General features: G+C 42.0%; 1 protein-coding gene across 4 annotated transcripts in view; it reads left to right on the forward strand.

The window, feature by feature from the left end:
* Positions 1-18,462, forward strand: part of Arel1 (apoptosis resistant E3 ubiquitin protein ligase 1) — a 47,012-nt gene that overhangs the window by 13,169 nt on the left and 15,381 nt on the right. For 3 of the 4 annotated variants that reach the window (XM_027418524.2, XM_027418526.2, XM_027418527.2), the window contains exons 2-7: positions 4,818-5,134; positions 12,088-12,148; positions 12,945-13,171; positions 14,609-14,846; positions 17,776-17,945; positions 18,154-18,334. In XM_027418524.2, coding sequence (XP_027274325.1) covers positions 12,133-12,148; positions 12,945-13,171; positions 14,609-14,846; positions 17,776-17,945; positions 18,154-18,334 — 832 coding nt within the window. In that variant the 5' untranslated portion in view covers positions 4,818-5,134; positions 12,088-12,132. The remainder of the gene's footprint in view (positions 1-4,817; positions 5,135-12,087; positions 12,149-12,944; positions 13,172-14,608; positions 14,847-17,775; positions 17,946-18,153; positions 18,335-18,462) is intronic. The other variant, XM_027418525.2, reaches the window with a different exon arrangement.

Here is an 18,462-nt window from a genome sequence, read left to right on the forward strand (position 1 = left end):
TCTGAGGCCTTGCACTTGATTTCGAATACAAAAAGGAAAGAGAAAAGAAATGTGGAAAAGGAAGTGGAAGAATCCTGTCTTATTTATCTTGTGCCTCAGGACTTCAGCTTTTAGTGGGTAGTCTGGCTGATGCTCAAGAAACGTGCAATGAAGAGTGAGTCGTGCAGAGGAACCGAAGGTGTTGGGTTGCCAGTGAATTAACACGTTGAAGTGTTCCTGTAGTTTTAGAAAATACATCTAACCAAAGGGAAAACAAAGCTCTCTAGAGATGGGGAAACGGCAGTAAATTAGTATTTGCAGTTCGGTAGTGGGTGGGGACCTGGGTGCAGGAGAAGTGTGTGTTTTTCAGGCTTGTATGCACAAGAGCTTTCAGGACCATGGCAGGGGCAGCAGCTGGCAGCCCAGCACCAACGAGCCTTTTGGTCTTAAGTATAAATATGTACGACTGTTTTGAACACACCCATGTTTTAGCATTAGAAATTCATAGAACTTTTGTGTTCTGGGTACTTATCTGCATATTTAACTTGAAAATACTTTTTCCTCTCTGCTCACTTTCTCCTCCAGTAAGAGAGATGTTGCAAGACATATATCATTTATGCTCTGGGTTTTGTCGTGTTCTGCATGCCCCAGTGCCTAGACCTGAGAGATAAGGAATGGGGTTTAGTCTAGTATGGCAACACACCAGCTTTCTGTGATTTGGGGAGTTGCCCACTCAGAAGTATTATGTCATGGGACAGAAGAGGGTGAGCTCATCTTGTTCTGATTGACTGGGCTATTCCTGGAAGGCTGCAGTCAGTTGGAGGCACCTCATTACAAGAGTGCTGGGGACCAGTTGGAGAGAGTTCACAGGAGACCCACAGGAATGCTTAAAAGACTGAAGAGGCTGACTGATGAGGAAAGAATATAAATGAAAACCGTAGAACTTGGCTGAACCAAGACAGCAGAAGTATACAACTGTATAAATATTTCAAGAGTATAAACTTATTGGGGAGGGTAGCTCTTTATGGTGGGGGTTGGGATGGGAAGAAAAAAAATCCAAGAGTAAAATTAAGACAGCATAATTATAAACCACACTTCAAAGCATATGCTAGGATGCTTTATTTCTGGCAATCTTCTTAGTTAGATCACTCTACCCTATAGACCTGTCCCAGCTGATTTTTTTTTTTTAAACATTGGAAATACATTTGAGAAATACATTTTTCTTATATTCTATGTTGGTTTGTGAAGCCAGCCAGTGTTAATAGAACTCCTGCATGCTGCCACTATCTCTAAATGTACCTGAAGTGGGCCTTAACATGAGTGTTTTCTTGACTTCTTAGAATAGCACTTTGAGGACTGGAAGGATGGCTCTGTGGTTAAGAGCACTTGCTGCTTTTGAAGAAGACCTGGGTTTGGTTCCCAGCACCTAGCTGATGGCTCATAATCATTCATAATTCCAGTTCTTGGGGATCTAATGCCCTCTCCTGGCCTTAATCAAGCACACATGAGGTGTACGTACATACATGCAGATATATTCAAACACATAAAATAAATAAATCTTTAAAAAATGTTCCAATAGAATTTTGAAAACAGACTGAGTCATTAGTATGTATTAAATTAATTTTAGGAATGGTAATGTATTTGATCCTTCAGGTTTATTGTCCTATGAATATAGACATGAAGCTTTTAAATCAGAGTTAAATTTAAGAGTCAGGAATGGGAGAGCCCATCCCACGTGAAGGGATGCACTCTTCCCCTGGACACATGGGGAAGGGCCCAGCCCCAGCCCAGGATGATGTGGTAGACTTTGGACATTGGTATAAACATATTCATAGTAGGGACTGATTATATTAGAACTAGGAGTTACTTGGTTTAATAGCCAAGTAGCTGATCACAGAATTGAAGAGCCACTAAAACCATAATGATTAGAAATAAAACTTCACAGGCTGGAGAGATGGCTCAGAGGTTAAGAGCACTGGCCGCTCTTCCAGAGGTCCTGAGTTCACTTCCCAGCAACCACATGGTAGCCCACAACCATAATGAGATCTGGTGCCCTCTTCTGATGTGCAGGCAGAACACTGTATACATAATAAATAACTCTTTAAAAAGAAAAAGAAAAAAAGAAAAATTTTTTTCTCCTTTCTTCCTTCCTTCCTTCCTTCCTTCCTTCCTTCCTTCCTTCCTTTCTTTCTTTCTTTCTTTCTTTCTTTTCAAGACAGGGTTTCTCTGTATTGTTTTGGAGCCTGTCCTGAAACTCGCTTTGTAGACCAGGCTGGCCTCAAACTCGAAGAGATCCGTCTGCCTCTACCTCCCAACCGCTAGGCTTAAAGGTGTACTCCACCAATGCCCGGTCAATATGTTTTATCTTAACTTCTTTATGCCATTTCATTATTTAAGTAAAGGTAATTTAAACCCAGTAAGGTGGTGTTTGCTTATGATACCAGCCCTGAAGGTGGGGGCAGGAGGGAAAATTCAAAGTCATTCTTGACTATATAGTGAATTTGAGGCCAAGCCTGGGCTGCATGAGACCCTATCTCCAAAAGAAAAAAATCAAACCCAAAAGATAATTTGCCTATTCTCTACCCCCCCATTAAAGAAAATACCCCCCCCAATTAAATGTTCTACAGAAATAGAAACATTTTACTTGTCTGTGCTTTGTTAAAAATTTGGAAAACGGAGACTGGAGAGAAGGCTAAGTGGTTAAGAGTGTGTACTGCTTTTCCAGAGGACCTGAGTTTAGTCTTCAGTACCTGTATTGGGCAGCTCACAGCTGCCTATAATCCAGCTCCGCAGGATCTGACCTCCTCCTCTGGCTTCTGCAGGCACCGGCACTTAAAAAAGAATTTGATAAACCAGGCATAGTGGCACACATCTAAATTCCAGAGCTTGGGACATACAAGCAAGAGAATCAGGAGATGAGGCCATGCTTGGCTACATGCTGAGCTTAGGGCCATTCTGAGCTACATGTGATTCTGTCTCAGCAGTCCTTATGTGTGCATCCATGGACACCAGAAGGAGGTGTCAGATTCCCTGGACCTGGGGTTACAGGTGATTGTGAGCTGCCCAGTGTGGGTGCTGGGTGCCTAAGTTAGGTTCTCTGCAAGAGCAGTAGTCATTCTTAATCACTGAGGAGTATCTCCAGCCGCCCTTTTAAAGTCATTATGTAATTATATAGTGCTGTTTCTAAGATAGGGCCTGGTATTGTATGAACAGTGTGCTTGTTTTTTTTTTTTTTTTATTTAATGTTTTATTTGTGAGCATTTCCCAATGTGGTGTTTTTGTTACTCAAAAGTTTCATTTTTAGATTATCATATAACATTCTATCATGAGGATCTTTAATAGTTTACATAACTATTCCCTTGTTTGTAGATCCTTTAAACTGGTTCCAATTGCTGTTTGACCCATGTTTTGGCTCATGTACTTGGCAAGTCCAATGCCATGTGTTAAAATGCATGCATATACTTACTCATTTTTAATTATAAAAGTCTGCCAACTTATTTGATCTGCTGGCCTTCAGTCCTTCTGTTCTGGTTTGTTTAGCACTTTGTATTTTCTCCCTTGGTTTCCCTAAGCAGAAAGATAGGAGAATGGTCACTAAAAATGTTGGCACTGGGGCCAGACTGTCTGCTAATTTTTGTGAGTAACTGAAAATGTATCTTGCTGTTTATGTCCTGGACTGTAAACTCAGGATAAATAGTCCCGTATCTGTGTCTAAAGAGAACTGTATCTGCATTGTGAGTTAGGAAGTGCTGATAGTGGTTTGTGCCACTGGTGAGACTGTCCCTTCCCACTTACTGGCTAGTAGCCTGTTTCCATTTGCTTTACGGTAACTCTTTGTGTGTGTGTATACCCATAAATCCCTTTCTGCTACATCCCGTCCCTGCATGTCTTTGAGAGTTATGAACTGACTTTACTTGATAACTTTAGTTCAAAAGTTGATGGGATTTCTCCCTTCCCTTACTTATAGGTGCAGATTTTATAACTCTTCACCACCTTTTTCGGTCTTGAATTCATGGTCCTCCTGCCTTAGTCTCCCAAGTGCTGGGGTTATAGGCATGCATTATCACACCTAGCCAGATTTTAAAATTTTAGCAATAATGTCATTTTTTAAAAATGTATACTGGGGTTTTTCCTGCATGTATATCTGTGTGAGGATGCTGCATCCCCTGGAACTGGAGTTACAGACAGTGTGAACTGTCATGTGGGTGTTGGGAATTGAACCAGGTCCTTTGGAAGAGCAGCCAGAGTGGTCAGTGCCTTTAACTATTGAGCCATCTCTCCAGCCCTGATAATGTAATCTTCTCCCATGTCTTAGAACTATGTGCACAGATGCAGAGGAGGCAGCCTGCATAGGCAGATAGATAGCTTAGGTCCTAAAGCTTTGCCGCTGCTGCTGCTTTCCAACTGAGTATTGAGTCCTTGGTGAGCCTCTGCTGTGCTTTCATCCCAGTTCTCCCCCCCATGCTTCCCATGCGGTGACCCAGCCCCATTAGGCTGCAGCTCCACATGAGGCTGTGATGAGTCCCTTTAAATCTGCCCCTAGCTTACCTCTGCTGAAAGAGGAGCATTTGAAGTGCTGGAGATTCTGGGGAGTGACATGCTTGTAGGCAGTGACTGCCCTTGTGGAGTTAGAGTTGTTTTAGCACTATGTATGGACGTTCTGTTGGGAAGCTTGGTCAGAATTTACTAACACTCAGTTACTTTTAGTATACTAACTGCATGTTGTAGCTCCTCTGTTGCTAGGTTGCTTTTTTTGGAGGGGGAGGGGGTAACGGGGAAGGTTGTAGAATCTCTTTCAGAAACAAAAACTTACTGCACTTACTCTTTTTTCTTTATAGGAGGACCCTGGTACACCAGAACAAATGCATCTTTTGTGGTTGGTTTCATCTTACACGAGAGAAGTCCAGGGATGATATATTCTTGGGTTGTATTTATTCACCTCAGAATTCAACCGCTTCAGTGCACAAACCCTGACTCTTTGCTTACTGGGACACACATAACCTCAATGAATATCTGCTGGACAGGTCCTTTCTGGTGACTTTTTGGCTTTTTTTTTTTTTTTTTTTTTTTTTTTTTTTTCCATGTGTAAGTTAGAGGACAAGTGAGCTGCTTTGGTGAATAACTTGCTTCTTAGAACATGGGCCCTCGTTTAAAGGTAAGTATTATTATATTAAGTTCACTGTGTCAGTAACATAGGCAAGTACCTTTCTACAATGTCAGTTGACTGGAGAACAGTAGGTTCACACTGCACAGTGGTTTGTTTTATTGGCAGCAATTTGCCAAGTAGTCCCTCTTTCCTGATAGCTGGCCAAGACAAATGCATGTTCTCTTACTCCAGTCTTAATTACTAATATTAACTCTTGAATCGTACATTACCCATCATGGAGTAAACTCTCTCTCCTGAGACACACATACACTTTTTCCATTCAGTTGTAGGTTATAAAAGGGTTAAAAAAGGCTGAAGAGACTCAGAGTGTTTTCAAGAGGCCTGGGAGAAAGAACCTGGGAAGCTGATAGGAATGAAGAGTCTCTAAAGGAATAAAATGTGAACAAGCTGGACACTGCTGCAACTGCTGCCACCATAAAGTCAGGCTGCAGAACCAGAGCCAAGCTGACCTCAGGGTCTAGTAAAGCTTCAGTGCAAACACACACACACACACACACACACACACACACACACACACACACACACACACACACACACACACACACACACACAGAGGGTAGTCAGATAACAGGTTACAGAGTTAGGCATCTTCCTCTTTATGAAGTTCAGGTTAGAGAGTTGTACCCTTTCCTCAGTGCCTTTCCTGGTGTGCCTTATAAACTCCTGTGTTTCTTAATAAGAATCAAATCTATTTTACTTTGATAAACTTATAGGGCAACACCCTTTCTACTTTGAGGAATAAGTTATATATTGGACTGTACTTGTGGGTGGTGTTGAACAGACTGTCGTTTACATGCCCATCAAGGTACAGTTGTCTTCCACCCTCAAAATGGAGTTAACTAGAGAGTTTCTTAGGCAGGCTATAGACTGGAAAATCACTTTTCTTTTTCTTTTTTCTTTTTTTCTTTTTTTTGAGACAGGATTTCTCTGTGTTGGTTTGTAGATCAGATGGCCTCAAACTCAAAGAGATCCACCTGTGTCTGCCTCCCAAGTGCTAGAAAAGAAGGCATGAGACACCACTGCCCTCTGGAAAACCTCTTTAAAAAAAATTATTTAACTTTATTTTATGTACATTTGTATAAAGGTGTCAGGTTCCCTGGACCTGAATTTACAGACATTTCTGAACTGCCATGTGGATGCTGGGAATTGAACCCGGGTCCTCTGGAAGGGCAGCCAGTGCTCTTAACTGCTGAGTCATCTCTCTAGCCCTGGAAAATCACTTTTATACAACATGGAATAACAGGACAGGACACAACCTGGTCTCAACACTGAGGTAATGGATCATGCTGAGACTCAGCTACTGGGATGTGAAACATGGACTAGTGGCCAGATCCTCAGAGATGCAGGGATGCAGGGGTGCAGGGGTGCCAGTGTGATTTGACTGACTCTGCCAGAGCAATTTTTAATAGAAAGGAACTAATTCTTTATTTTTGAAAAATGACACTTTTACAACTGATCTTCAATGGTGGAGCTAAAATTTATTAGCTATTGCAAATTTTAGAATATGTATGTCAGCATTTGTTTGAGCATTTCCTCCCTTTCGTGTGAGCTGAAAGTGCTCTGGCAGTCAGCATGGACCCTGCAGTCAGCATGTGATGTTTCTACACTAGATAACTGGCACTGCATTCCTCTTTTGGTTGCCATGCGTTATTTTTACTTCAAAAGATAACAAAAAAGCTGTAGGAGTTTGTAATTTTAGCTTTGCTGTGAGATTCTTTACAGTTAGATTGGGGGACTTTTTTCTATTTTAATATTTATTTGTATTCTTAAATCTTTTTTCCCCAACTACTTGGCTCTTTCTGTAGCTTCATTCTATTTTATGATTCAGCATTACAGGTTCAAAGTTGGGGAATTCAGTTAGATGTGGACCTGTTACTTAAATCATTGTGGGAGAGTCTCAGCAAGTTTGCTTTCCTTCCTTCCTTCCTTTTTCTTTCTTTTTTTTTTTTTTTTTTTTTTTTTGAGACAGTTTCTCTGTGTAGCCTTGGCTGTCCTGGAACTCACTCTGTAGACCAGCCTGGCCTTGAACTCACAGAGATCAGCTTGCCTCTGCCTCCTAAGTGCTGGTTTTAAAGGCATGCACCACCACTGCCCAGCTGTAAGTTTACTTTTTTAAACTCAGTTTTTTGGGTTGTTTTTTGTTTGTTTGTTTGTTTGCTTTACCTGTGAAATAATAATGTTTATCTTGTGATCATAGTTAGGGTACTTAGAATAAGATATGTAAAGCCCACTGGATAGTGACTAGCCTGAGTACTTAGTGCTGGGAAGCCCTCATTCACTGGGAAAAGTCCAACCTTTCGATATTGTGATACAACCTGTTCACCTACAAAGGTCATACTCTAGAACTGTGCAGTTGAGTTACCAGTAAGGAAAAATCTCATAATGCTTAAGTAGATTAAAGGTTTTGTGCTGGGCCAAATTCAGAGTTTTCTGGGAAGCTGTGGCCCACAAGCTACAGGCTGTACATACCTGTGATTAAGAGTTTATCAATGCTCATGTTACTCCCTGAGCTTAGAGTGTCGTAGTTCATGAGACCTTATAAGGGCAAGAGAGAGGAATGTCAGCTAACTCAGGGAAGTAAGTTTTGCTGAATGGCATGCTTACCACATTGCTTTGTGCTTGTTACATTGGGAAGGTTCCAGTGTAGTTTGCATAGAGAGGGAGCTGTAGATACAGACTGTTGTACAAAAGTAGCATGTATGAGAGAGAACCCATGGCCCTGCTCGTGAACATGTGATATACTTACTGAACTGAATTAAATTAGTAATTTGGTATCTAAAAGAGCTTAAATGAATATATTGGTTCAAGTGAATATATTGGTAATTAAATAGATGTTTTGAAACTGTATTGGGGCCGGGCATTGGTGGCGTACACCTTAAATCCCAGCACTCGGGAAGCAGAAGTAGGTGGATCTCTGAGTTCGAGACCAGCCTGGTCTACAAGAGCTAGTTCCAGGACAGCCTCCAAAGCCACAGAGAAACCCTGTCTCGAAAAACCAAACCAAACCAAACCAAAACAAAACAAAAAAAACTGTACTGGGGCTGAGTGTGGTGGCACACACCTTTAATCCCAGAACTTAGGAGGCAGAAGCAGGTGGATCTCTGTGAGTTTGAGGCCACTGAGTTCCAGGACAGACGGAGCAGTTACACAGAGAAACCTGTCTCATAATAATAATAATGATAATGATAATAATAATAATAATAATAATAATAATAATAATAATAATAATAATAATTTTTGTCACATATTAGATACTTTGAAATTAAAATGCCAGAAAACAAATTTTTAAAAGCTAAGTACAAATTCAGAGGTAGGTAGAATTTGTAAATTGAAAATTAGAAATTTTAGGGAGTAAGGGGATAGGATTTTTCCTAGATCAGGAGATAGTCCATAGATGAAAACAGAAAATGGGAGGATGTATGGACAGTGGACATGACTTTAAAGAAATTTTATTGGCATATATTAATTATGTATGTGTATATAATAACATTTTGATTATATTTGCAGGAACATGGGTACTTTACCAGTGGCTCTGTCACTGAAAAAAGTATCTCCTGAAATATTATGTGTTAACTACCTATAAATCCTCAGGAAGAGGTGGGACCTCATGAGTTCATCCCTTCTCCATGATAGGGTTTCATCAGGCTCCTTCTTATGCAGATCTTGTATGGTAATCATAGCTCCTGTGGGTTCAAAAGTGCAGTCAGTGGCCAAGTCACGTCTGGAAGACTGCATCCCACCACTTGTCTCCATCTTTGGCCTTCTCTCTGCAGTGCTTCATGAGCCTTGAATAGGGTGATACAGATGTCCCATTTATTGTTGAACATTTAAGTCTCTGTTCTTATCAAGAAGTAGTCATTGGCTATGAGTCTACAGTTTCCCCTGTTCTCTAGTAAGCACAGGTGACAACAGCAGTAACCTGTGAATATAAACATAGTTCTTTAGAAGGCAATTTAACAGACACAGTTTGTCCATTTAGCTTAACAATGCAGTAGTTTCTCTTTTGGGGTCTGTGCTCTCAGTCATAGGTTTTTGACCAAGTTTACTATACCAGGAGGTGGCTCTTGAAAAGTCATGGAGACAGGACATTTCAGGTGTGTATGTGCAAGTGTGAAGGATCTGATCTGGGTAACAGAGGATGGATAGTGAGGGGAAATGAATAGTGTATGAGGTGTGATTAAGGACAGCAGTGTAGGGTGTCAGGTACGATAGCAGGACAGACAGGACAGAGAGAATCCCTGACAGTCAAGGAGGCTGTGTGACGTCGTTAAAAACAAGAAAGGGATGTAGAAGATTGCAAGTTCAGAATGTGACCTTGGAGAAAACTTGGAGAAGGCTAAGTATTTTAGGGAAGGTTTTGAGCTGTGATGTTAGAACAGGGGATGTTTTCTAAAGGTCAGCCTTTAGGGTGAGGAAATGACAAAGCTGTCGTCTTACTCATATGTTCTAAGAGGAGGAGAGTCATTTGGGAAGAAGTAGTCATTGGTACTGGGTTGTAAGTTGTGAAGAGGATTGTGGTAGAGATGAAGAAATGACTTACTGGAAAAGGTCCAGGTGATGTAAAAGCCAATACTAATAATTTGAGAAATAAACAAATAGGGAGAAATAATGACTGAGGGCTCAGAAAGGCAAAGGTGGTTATTGGTGGTGTCAAGAGTGGATGTTAAGTTTTGTGCTGTTCTCCAGTACCTGACACATTAAACACTCAGTATTTGTTGGCTGGCTTGCTTTAATGAGTTTTTAACTTCTTATAAAGATTTCAGTCATCCACATTAGAAGAGTGAGGACCTCTCTTGAAGGGTTAGATTTATTGGTTCAATGAGAAACCATGTCCTTTGTAATTGTTAATACATTTCTCCTTGAAGAGTGTTGGGGTCAGTAGAGGTTCCCTGAAGTTCCTGTCAGCTCTGAAACAAAGGAGTTGTGATGCTTGTTCTAGAGATAAGCACCATGAAGACTGAAAACTCACTGTTTTCGGGGTATAGTGCTAGCCTAACGTGTTAGCTCACTAAATTCTCATGGCAAATGTACATGTGAGTATTCTCCCAATTTGACAGAGAAGAGAACTGGCACTTGGTAGAGAGATGAGATGGCTTGGCCAGAGTCACAATTTGAACCTATGACTCTTAGCTCAAGGATCAAGGCACCTGCCTTGTTCCTGTCTATTTGACTGTTTGTTAGGCTCTCTGGTTTTCAAGCTGTCATTGCTATGGGGAGTTATACCAAAGTCATGCTAAAGGGGTTGACCCAGAAAATACTAACTCTTGTTACAGCAGCAAAAATTGTGACACTCACAGAGGTGGTACAGTTAGTTATAGCTTGGGTCCTACCTTCAGATACTGGCTTACTGTTTGCCAGCTGCTTCACAGAGGGAAGCTTGTAGCTGTCAGAGGTGGGTAAGTTTTCCTGCCTTGCATCCAAGGATCAAGAGGCTTGAGATGACAAGTCTGTCCTCAGCTACATGCGTTTCACTTTTGTCAGATGTCATAGCTTCCCCAAGGGCTGGATGTCCAGCTTCATATTGGGTGGCTGCCAGTTTAGAAGTAACTTAGACCCCCTAAACTCCCAGTTTGATGCCATGGAACCATCTAGTATAGCCTGAAAGGTACAGAGATGATTGTAAGTGATATGCTGGCAGCTTTTCTACATAGTGTTCCCAGAGATGAGCTACTGTCTGGAAGGAGGCTCAGTGATTGTGGTCTCAAGCTTTGAGTCCATATGTTGTCTCTGTAGTAGATCTTCTGGGAATACCCAAGATTGCACGTGCTGACCATTCCAGTCTAGCTGCATGTTCGACCCTGGTCTATAGGGATTCCTGTGAAAGTTGAGATGGCCTTTCCTTAAGTTACCCACTCTGTGAGTTCCATCTAATATATTATTAACAGCAGAATTGGGAGGGGGCATTTTCTGCCTCCATTATTTATATGTATACATGTTTGGTGTGTCTATACATATGTATGAAGGTGCCCTTGCACATGCAAGCAGGTGTGGCTAGAAGTTGACATTGGGTGTCTTTCTCAGTAGTTCTTCAGTTTTTGAGGCAGCATCTCTAACTGATTCTTGGAGTTTGATTTTGCTCTACTGACTGGCCAACAAGCTCCAGGAATCCTCTCACGCTGCTTCTGCCACACCTATTTAACAGGGAGGGGTTCTGGTGGATCAAGCTTCAAGCCTAATGCATGTGTAGCATCTTATGCATGCCTAGCATCTTAGGTTTTGATTTTGAGACAGAGTCTTGAACTGTTGGCAGTCATCCCATCTCTGCCTCCCAAGCGCTTGAGTCACCTCTCTCTCTCTCTCTCTCTCTCTCTCTCTCTCTCTCTCAAAAACATGAAGCACAATCAGATATAAAAGCACACAGGTGTTTGTTTTCCTTTCCCCTTTTAGAAGTTATTTTGTGGCTTCCAAGATCTGAGTCTAGAAACCTTTATATTTCTTGTCACTAAGTAGTAAGTGCTGGTTGATAATGTTTACTTGTTAAAAAAAAACAAAACAAACAAAAACTTCAATTTATCTAGTTGTTTCTACTTATTTGGATTAATTTCAGAGGGCGAATAACATTTGAGGAAAGCATTCCATTGTCTTCTTTCTTGCATTAATTAGCACCACTTTGCATGGAAGAAGGAAATTGTCTTGGGAACCCAGAGTCTGAGAAAATGAAAGCTGTCTGATTTCATTTTGTAATTAGCTAAAGCAAGAGGCTATTTGTGGTGTTCCAAGAGTGGCTGCTAGATTCTAACCTTTGTGGGAAGTGCTATGACCTTGCTTTTATTTGTCTGACACATGGCATGGGCCCCTATCAAGCTTTTGGCAGAGAGAACAGGGATGGTGAGGCACTAGACTAGAGCTGGTTGGCTTAAGCCATGTGCTCTACTTTCTCTCCTGCCTCTGAGGTGGCTTTAAGAGAGTTGGAGAGACACTGAATAGATTTTCTTTTGCAGTTGCAGCTGTGAACCTCGGCTGTCTGTTGGCGTTGAAGAGACCTGATGTTTTACGTTATTGGTATGTGATAGAAAGTTCTTTTTCTTGTCTTTTGGTTATTGTTGTCTAGTTCCTATTTGCTTACTTATCTGTCTCCTCCTCTTCCTTGAAAATGGAGAAATATTTTCACTTGTGTGAAATGTACCTTCACACAGTTGGCAGAGAAGTTCATTCATTTGGGAAATATTTGTTGAGTAATTACAGTCTGTGCCAGACAGTGTTTACTGTAAAGCCCAAATCAAGGCAAAACCTGCCTGTAAGGAGTTCACACCATGAAGAGGGAGGTGGGCGAGTAGGAGGAAGTTAATAGATACAGAGTTTGAGGGGCCCAAGCGAAGGAACCTCTAACTGATGGGGCTTGTGGAAGGCTTTTGCCAAGTGGACAAGAGAATAAAAGGCTTCTGAATAGAAAGAACCAAAAAGCACATTGTTTTGACTGCTGCTGTGAGGGCAGCACAGGCAGAAAGGTGGAGGGGGCATTGTATAGAATGGGGTCAGCAGGCTTTTTGTAAAAGGCAGGAGAGCAAATATGTTCCCATTTTGAGAAACATACAGTATTCTTCCAGTTACTCAGCTCTGCCTGGGTGGTGCACAAGCAGCCACAGTTTGTTAGGACAGGGTGAGGCAATATTCCAGCATAACTTTGTGTTTACAGAAAACTGGCAGTGTGCGGGATTTGCCCTGAGTACTGTTGTTACCTACTCCTGGTCTAGAAATTTCTCTCTTTCCCCGGTCTCCTTTGTTTCTACAGTCTTGCAGACTCATCTTGACTTCCTTAAGCTTTGTGAGCTGACCAGTATGTTTCTCTGTTACATAGGTGGAATCACAGTGTCTGTGGTTGCATTCTTCTTCACAATTAAGTTCCTCTTTGAGCTTGCCGCACGTGTAGTCAGCTTTCTTCAGAATGAAGACCGTGAGCGCCGAGGGGACCGGACTATTTATGACTACGTGCGGGGAAATTATCTGGATCCCCGGTCCTGCAAAGTGTCCTGGGATTGGAAGGACCCCTATGAGGTGGGCCACAGCATGGCCTTCCGAGTGCATGTAAGGGAATGTTTCTGTCTCCGTACCCATCATGGTTTCCGAGTCATTTGCTTTCCAGAGCCCAGTGCTGTATGGGTGGTGTAGGCTGGATATTAATATTTTCCCTTGATTTTCAGTCCCTCCCAGGAACTTGGGAATTGTTAATATCTGAAGAGCCTTAAATTTTCCTATCCTTTTGGTTTACTGGGTACATAGCTTTGATGAAATGGAAAGCCCAATGTTAGTTTTTCAAATAAGAAAAGCAGTATTGAGGCTGGCTGGATTTGCACTACAGTGATGCCAGTACATGGGAGGCTAATGGCTGAGGATCAAGTTCAAAGTCATACTTGTCTACATAGGGATTTCAAAGCCATCCTAAGCTGTATGGGACTCTGGCTCAAAAAATAAAAAGCCCAAAAACCAACAACTTTAATTCCAGCATTTAGAAAGCAGAGGCAGGCAGATGTCTGTGAGTTCCAGGCCAGCCTAGTCTATGTAGTTCTAGGGCTATGTGTGAGCTTGTCTCAAAATGAGGTGGGCGAGGGGACAAGAAAGAGAAGGGAAGAAGGAAATGTGGGAGGAGGGATTGTAGATCAGGAATTAGCAACCCTATCCTGAAAACCCAAGCAAGTCCCACTCTGTTCTGTGAATGCCACCTCCTGCTCCTCCCTGCTTTCTCCCCTTGTTCTTTGCCATTGTTGTTTTTTGAGACAGAGTCTCACTGTGTAGCTCTGGCTGTCCTAGAACTCTCTCTGTGGGTCAAGCAGGCTTCAAACTTACAGAGATCTGCCTGCCTCTGCCTCCCAAATTCTGAGATTAATGGTGTGCACTGCTCTGACTGTCAGGCATTGTAAATGCCTTTTAATTGGAACACAGCCGTATTCATTTATCCTTCAATTGCTTTCTCATTTGCATACTCAGGATAGTTGTATATGGTCAACAAAGCTATAAACATTTACTTTTTGGCATTTTACAAAGAAACTTTATAACCCATACTGCACCTTCTCTACCTGGTAGCTTTGAATTTGGTGTGTGAGCCTGAACCCCTCAACCTTCGCCTGGTGCTTCCTTCCCCTCAGTGCCAATGCTAGATGCTGTGCTGCTGGCTAACTGCCTTACATTGGTTGTATAACAGTGCTGGGAACACTGAGGAGGCAGCATTTGTTGTTCAGAAACCTCGAGTTGAAATTGGTGTGTTCTTAACTCAGTGGTGTATGCTGCCCTGTGCTCCGAACAGGCAAAGAACTTGTCCATGATTTAATGGTTTTCTTTGTTGTGTGTGTGAGAATTATCCTCTTCACTATGTGAAGAGCAAAACTGAAAGGAATAGGTAGGCACTGTGGTTTACCAGTGTGACCTTGGCCAGCTGCTTCCTCTGCCCCGTGCTCTCATCACGTGGGAAGTGCTTCTCTCCCTCACTTTGACTGATGGGTGCCCACCCGTCTCCTCCCATTGCAGTTGTTCTATAAGAATGGACAGCCTTTCCCTGCACATCGGCCTGTGGGACTGCGAGTTCACATCTCTCATGTCGAACTAGCAGTGGAAATTCCAGTGACCCAGGAAGTCCTCCAAGAGCCAAATTCCAACGTGGTAAAGGTGGCCTTTACTGTGCGCAAGGCTGGGCGTTATGAGATTACCGTGAAGCTCGGTGGATTAAATGTGGCCTATAGTCCCTACTACAAGATTTTTCAGCCTGGTAGGTTCTTGGTTCATTCTTTGTTTCTCCCTTTACTTTCTTCTCTTTTCTGGTAGGGTGTGGTGGGATCTGGGACTCCATGCCAAGCATGTGCTCTGCTACCCAACAGGACTCCAGTTCTTCCTTTAAAAAATAACACTTATATTGAGATTTTTGTTCACATGCCACAAAATTCATCAATTTAAAATGTAATGGACTGTAAAATTTATTGCTAAGCAGGTATCACTACATTCAGTTTTAGAAGATTTTCATTATGGCACCAAGAAACCTCAAACTCCCAACTACAGCCCCTAGTCTATTGCTATGGAGTTGCCTTTTCTGGACTTTTCTATCAGCATAATCATAAAATAGGAGGCCTTTTTTTTACTTGTCTGACCTAATGTAAAGCTTTCAGGTTCATCCATGCTATTTCATGTTTAGTTCTTCATTTCTTTTACTTGACAAGTAATGTGCCATGTATTGTTTCTTTTTGTAAGTTGTGAGCATCTGGGTTGTTTCTTCCCATTCTATTACTTGACTAACAAGAGTAACACTACTGTGAACATTTTCATACAGGTTCCTGTCTATCTGTCATCTACCTACCTGCCTATCTATCTAATCTACCTACCTGCCTATCTAATCTATCTGTCTGTCTGTCTGTCTGTCCATTCATCCACTTACTGTGTGGGGGAACATATATAGGCCACTGTATGCATGTGGAGGCAGGGGACAACTTGTAGTGTCAGCTCTTTCCTCTGTCACATGAGCTCTGGGGCTCACACTCAGGCCAGCAGGCTTCGAGGCAATGTTTTCTTTTCAAGTAAGAAAAACAGTGATGGCCTCGAAGTCTTTTTGGCATCTGCATATGGGTCTCTGCGTGGGCATGTGTTTTTATTTCTCTAGGAATAGAATTGCTGAGTAATCAATCTGATGAGCTCTGCAGGCCAAAGATACCAGAATAGAAAGATACATTTTTCTGATTTTTTAAAAATATCTTTTCAAGTAAAAGCACCTTAGTCCAAATCCACTGGTACTGTCAATATGTATTTTACTACACACTGAAGAGCATCTGCTTTTATCTAGGCCTTCTCTCCTTCATGCTTTATGCCAGATAACAAATGCCCACTGACATTGAGGTCCAGGCTGTAATTTCTGACTCTTGACTCTTGGTTCTACAACATCAGTGTTGAGTGTGTTGGAGTCCTACTTGTACTTTACACCCTCCTGGCATTTTTTTGAAGATGTCATTAGATTTTGGCTAGTTTGGTATCCATAAAAATAACAGGACCTTGGCTGACTTTGGAAGTCACATCCTAATGGCTGGAGTCTTAGGAAGATTATTTGATTGGTTCCCAGTTCTCTTTGTCTAGAGCAAAGGAAGACTGAACAAGCCGTCTCTGCATTGGGCAGCCTCCTTTCCCTGAATGCCTCCCTCAGAGACTCTTTCTACTATTTTTTAGCCATTCTGATAAACGTGTATTTAATTTGGATTTCCCAAGTGGTTAGTGCTGATAAACATATTTCATGTGTTCATTTGAAAACTATATATCTTCTTTGGTGAAATAATCTTTTCATGATGTTTGTATATTTTTTAATTAGAAATTTTTGGTTTTTCACTGTTGTGTTTGAGAGCCTTTTAAGGTAAATTCTATGCTCTAGTCCCTTGTCAAATATTTAAAATCTGGCTTTCTTTTCCTCCTAATAGGATCTCCCATAGTATAAAAACATTTTTTATATTGATAAATTTCACTTCTATCTTTTTTCTTTCCTTTTATGATCATGCTTTTGATGTCTAAGATCTCTGGCTAATTCGAGATCTGTTTTGTTTTGTTTTGTTTTGTTTTTCAAGACAGGGTTTCTCTGTGTAGCTTTGGAGCCTATCCTGGCACTCGCTCTGGAGACCAGGCTGGCCTCGAACTCACAGAGATCCGCCTGCCTCTGCCTCCCGAGTGCTGGGATTAAAGGTGTGCGCCACCAACGCCTGGCCTAATTCCAGATCCTAAAGATTTTTCTTCATTGCTTTTTTTTTCTAAAAGTTTTTTATCATTTCACTTTTTATGTTAAAGCCATGCTCCATTTTTAGCTAGTTTTTGTATGTGAGATTTATGTTGAGGTCGGTCGGTCTGTCTGTCTGTCTGTCTGTCTGTCTGTCTATCTATCTATCTATCTATCTATCTATCTATCTATCTATCTATCTATCTTCTTGAAGCTCTCTGATAGCCCAAGGACCATGTGATAAGAGGGTTGTCTTTTCTTCGTGGATAGGACTTTGACACCTTTGTCAAAAATCATCTGGGTACATGTGTGGCAGTCTGGATTTCTGTACTGTAACATTGGTTTTGCCATTGGTTCATGCCCTATAGTTTTGGTTTTGCCATTATTCGGTGCTTATTTTTTATTTGTGTGTGTGTATGAGTGTGGGCACATTGGAATTCGAGGTCTGTGCATAGAGATCAGAGGACACCTTTTCCTCTCCTTCCACTTTTGCGTGTGCTCTGGGATCAAACTTAGGTCCCCACGCTCCACAACGTGCACTTTTACCTGCTAAGCTGTCTCACTAGCCCTTGGCACTGTTTTGAGGCAACATCTTTCTGTGTAGCCCTGGCTGTTGTGGAACTCCCTCTGTAGACCAGGCTGGCCTTGATCTCACAGAACTGCCTCCTGAGTGCTGGGGTTAAAGGGTGTGTCACCATACTTGGTTTCATCGATCACTTTGAGGCCCCACCTCAGAGGCTCTCTGGGAAGTTGTAGCACTGTATTTGTGGTTTTAGTTCTGTCTCCTTCAGATTCTTTTCTCATTTTGTTTGGTGCAGAAAGTGGTTAAAAATAACAAGAAAAATAAAAACACTCCCAGAAGCAACGACAGAAAACAAATCCCCAACATTTGTTTCTGTGAGTCTGTGAGTCTGTTTTCTTTCTGGTCTTCATTCTCTTTCATTGTCTGTTTCAGGAATGGTGGTTCCTTCCAAGACCAAAATTGTGTGCCATTTTTCTACTCTTGTGTTGACCTGTGGTCAGCCACACACCCTGCAAATAGTGCCCCGAGATGAGTATGACAACCCAACCAACAATTCCATGTCCCTGAGAGATGAGCAGAACTACAGCTTGTCCATTCATGAGGTAAGTGCCTTCTTCTCTTTTCCATGTGCAAGAAAGCCAGAGTCTCTCCTCTGTTCTCCTCAGCTCTTGTCTTCCCCTTGACTTCTGAGCCGTCCATCTTGTCTTTATCTGGTAGTGCCCGTCCGTGTAGGAAGTGTGAGGCTTAGGTCAAAGAAGCCATGGGAGAGCTCCTTGTGAAGCATGTGCACTCACGCTTTGTTTCTTGTAGCTTGGTGCACAAGAAGAAGAGAATAATGAAGTCTCCTTTGAGAAGTCGGTGACATCCAACAGGCAGACATGCCAGGTGTTCCTGCGGCTCACCCTCCATTCTCGAGGTTGCTTCCATGCCTGCATCTCATACCAGAACCAACCCATCAATAATGGCGAATTTGACATTATTGTCCTCAGTGGTGAGTTAAAAGCTGTGAGTTCGTCATTCCCCAGCCTTTTCTTCTGTTCTCCAATCCACTGTGGACGGAGGTTCTGTCCTACCTGGTCCCACAGCCGCTTTGCCCCAAATAAACACACAGAAACTTGT

Source organism: Cricetulus griseus, chromosome 5 (assembly GCF_003668045.3).
Source record: "Cricetulus griseus strain 17A/GY chromosome 5, alternate assembly CriGri-PICRH-1.0, whole genome shotgun sequence".
Lineage (NCBI taxonomy): Eukaryota > Metazoa > Chordata > Mammalia > Rodentia > Cricetidae > Cricetulus > Cricetulus griseus.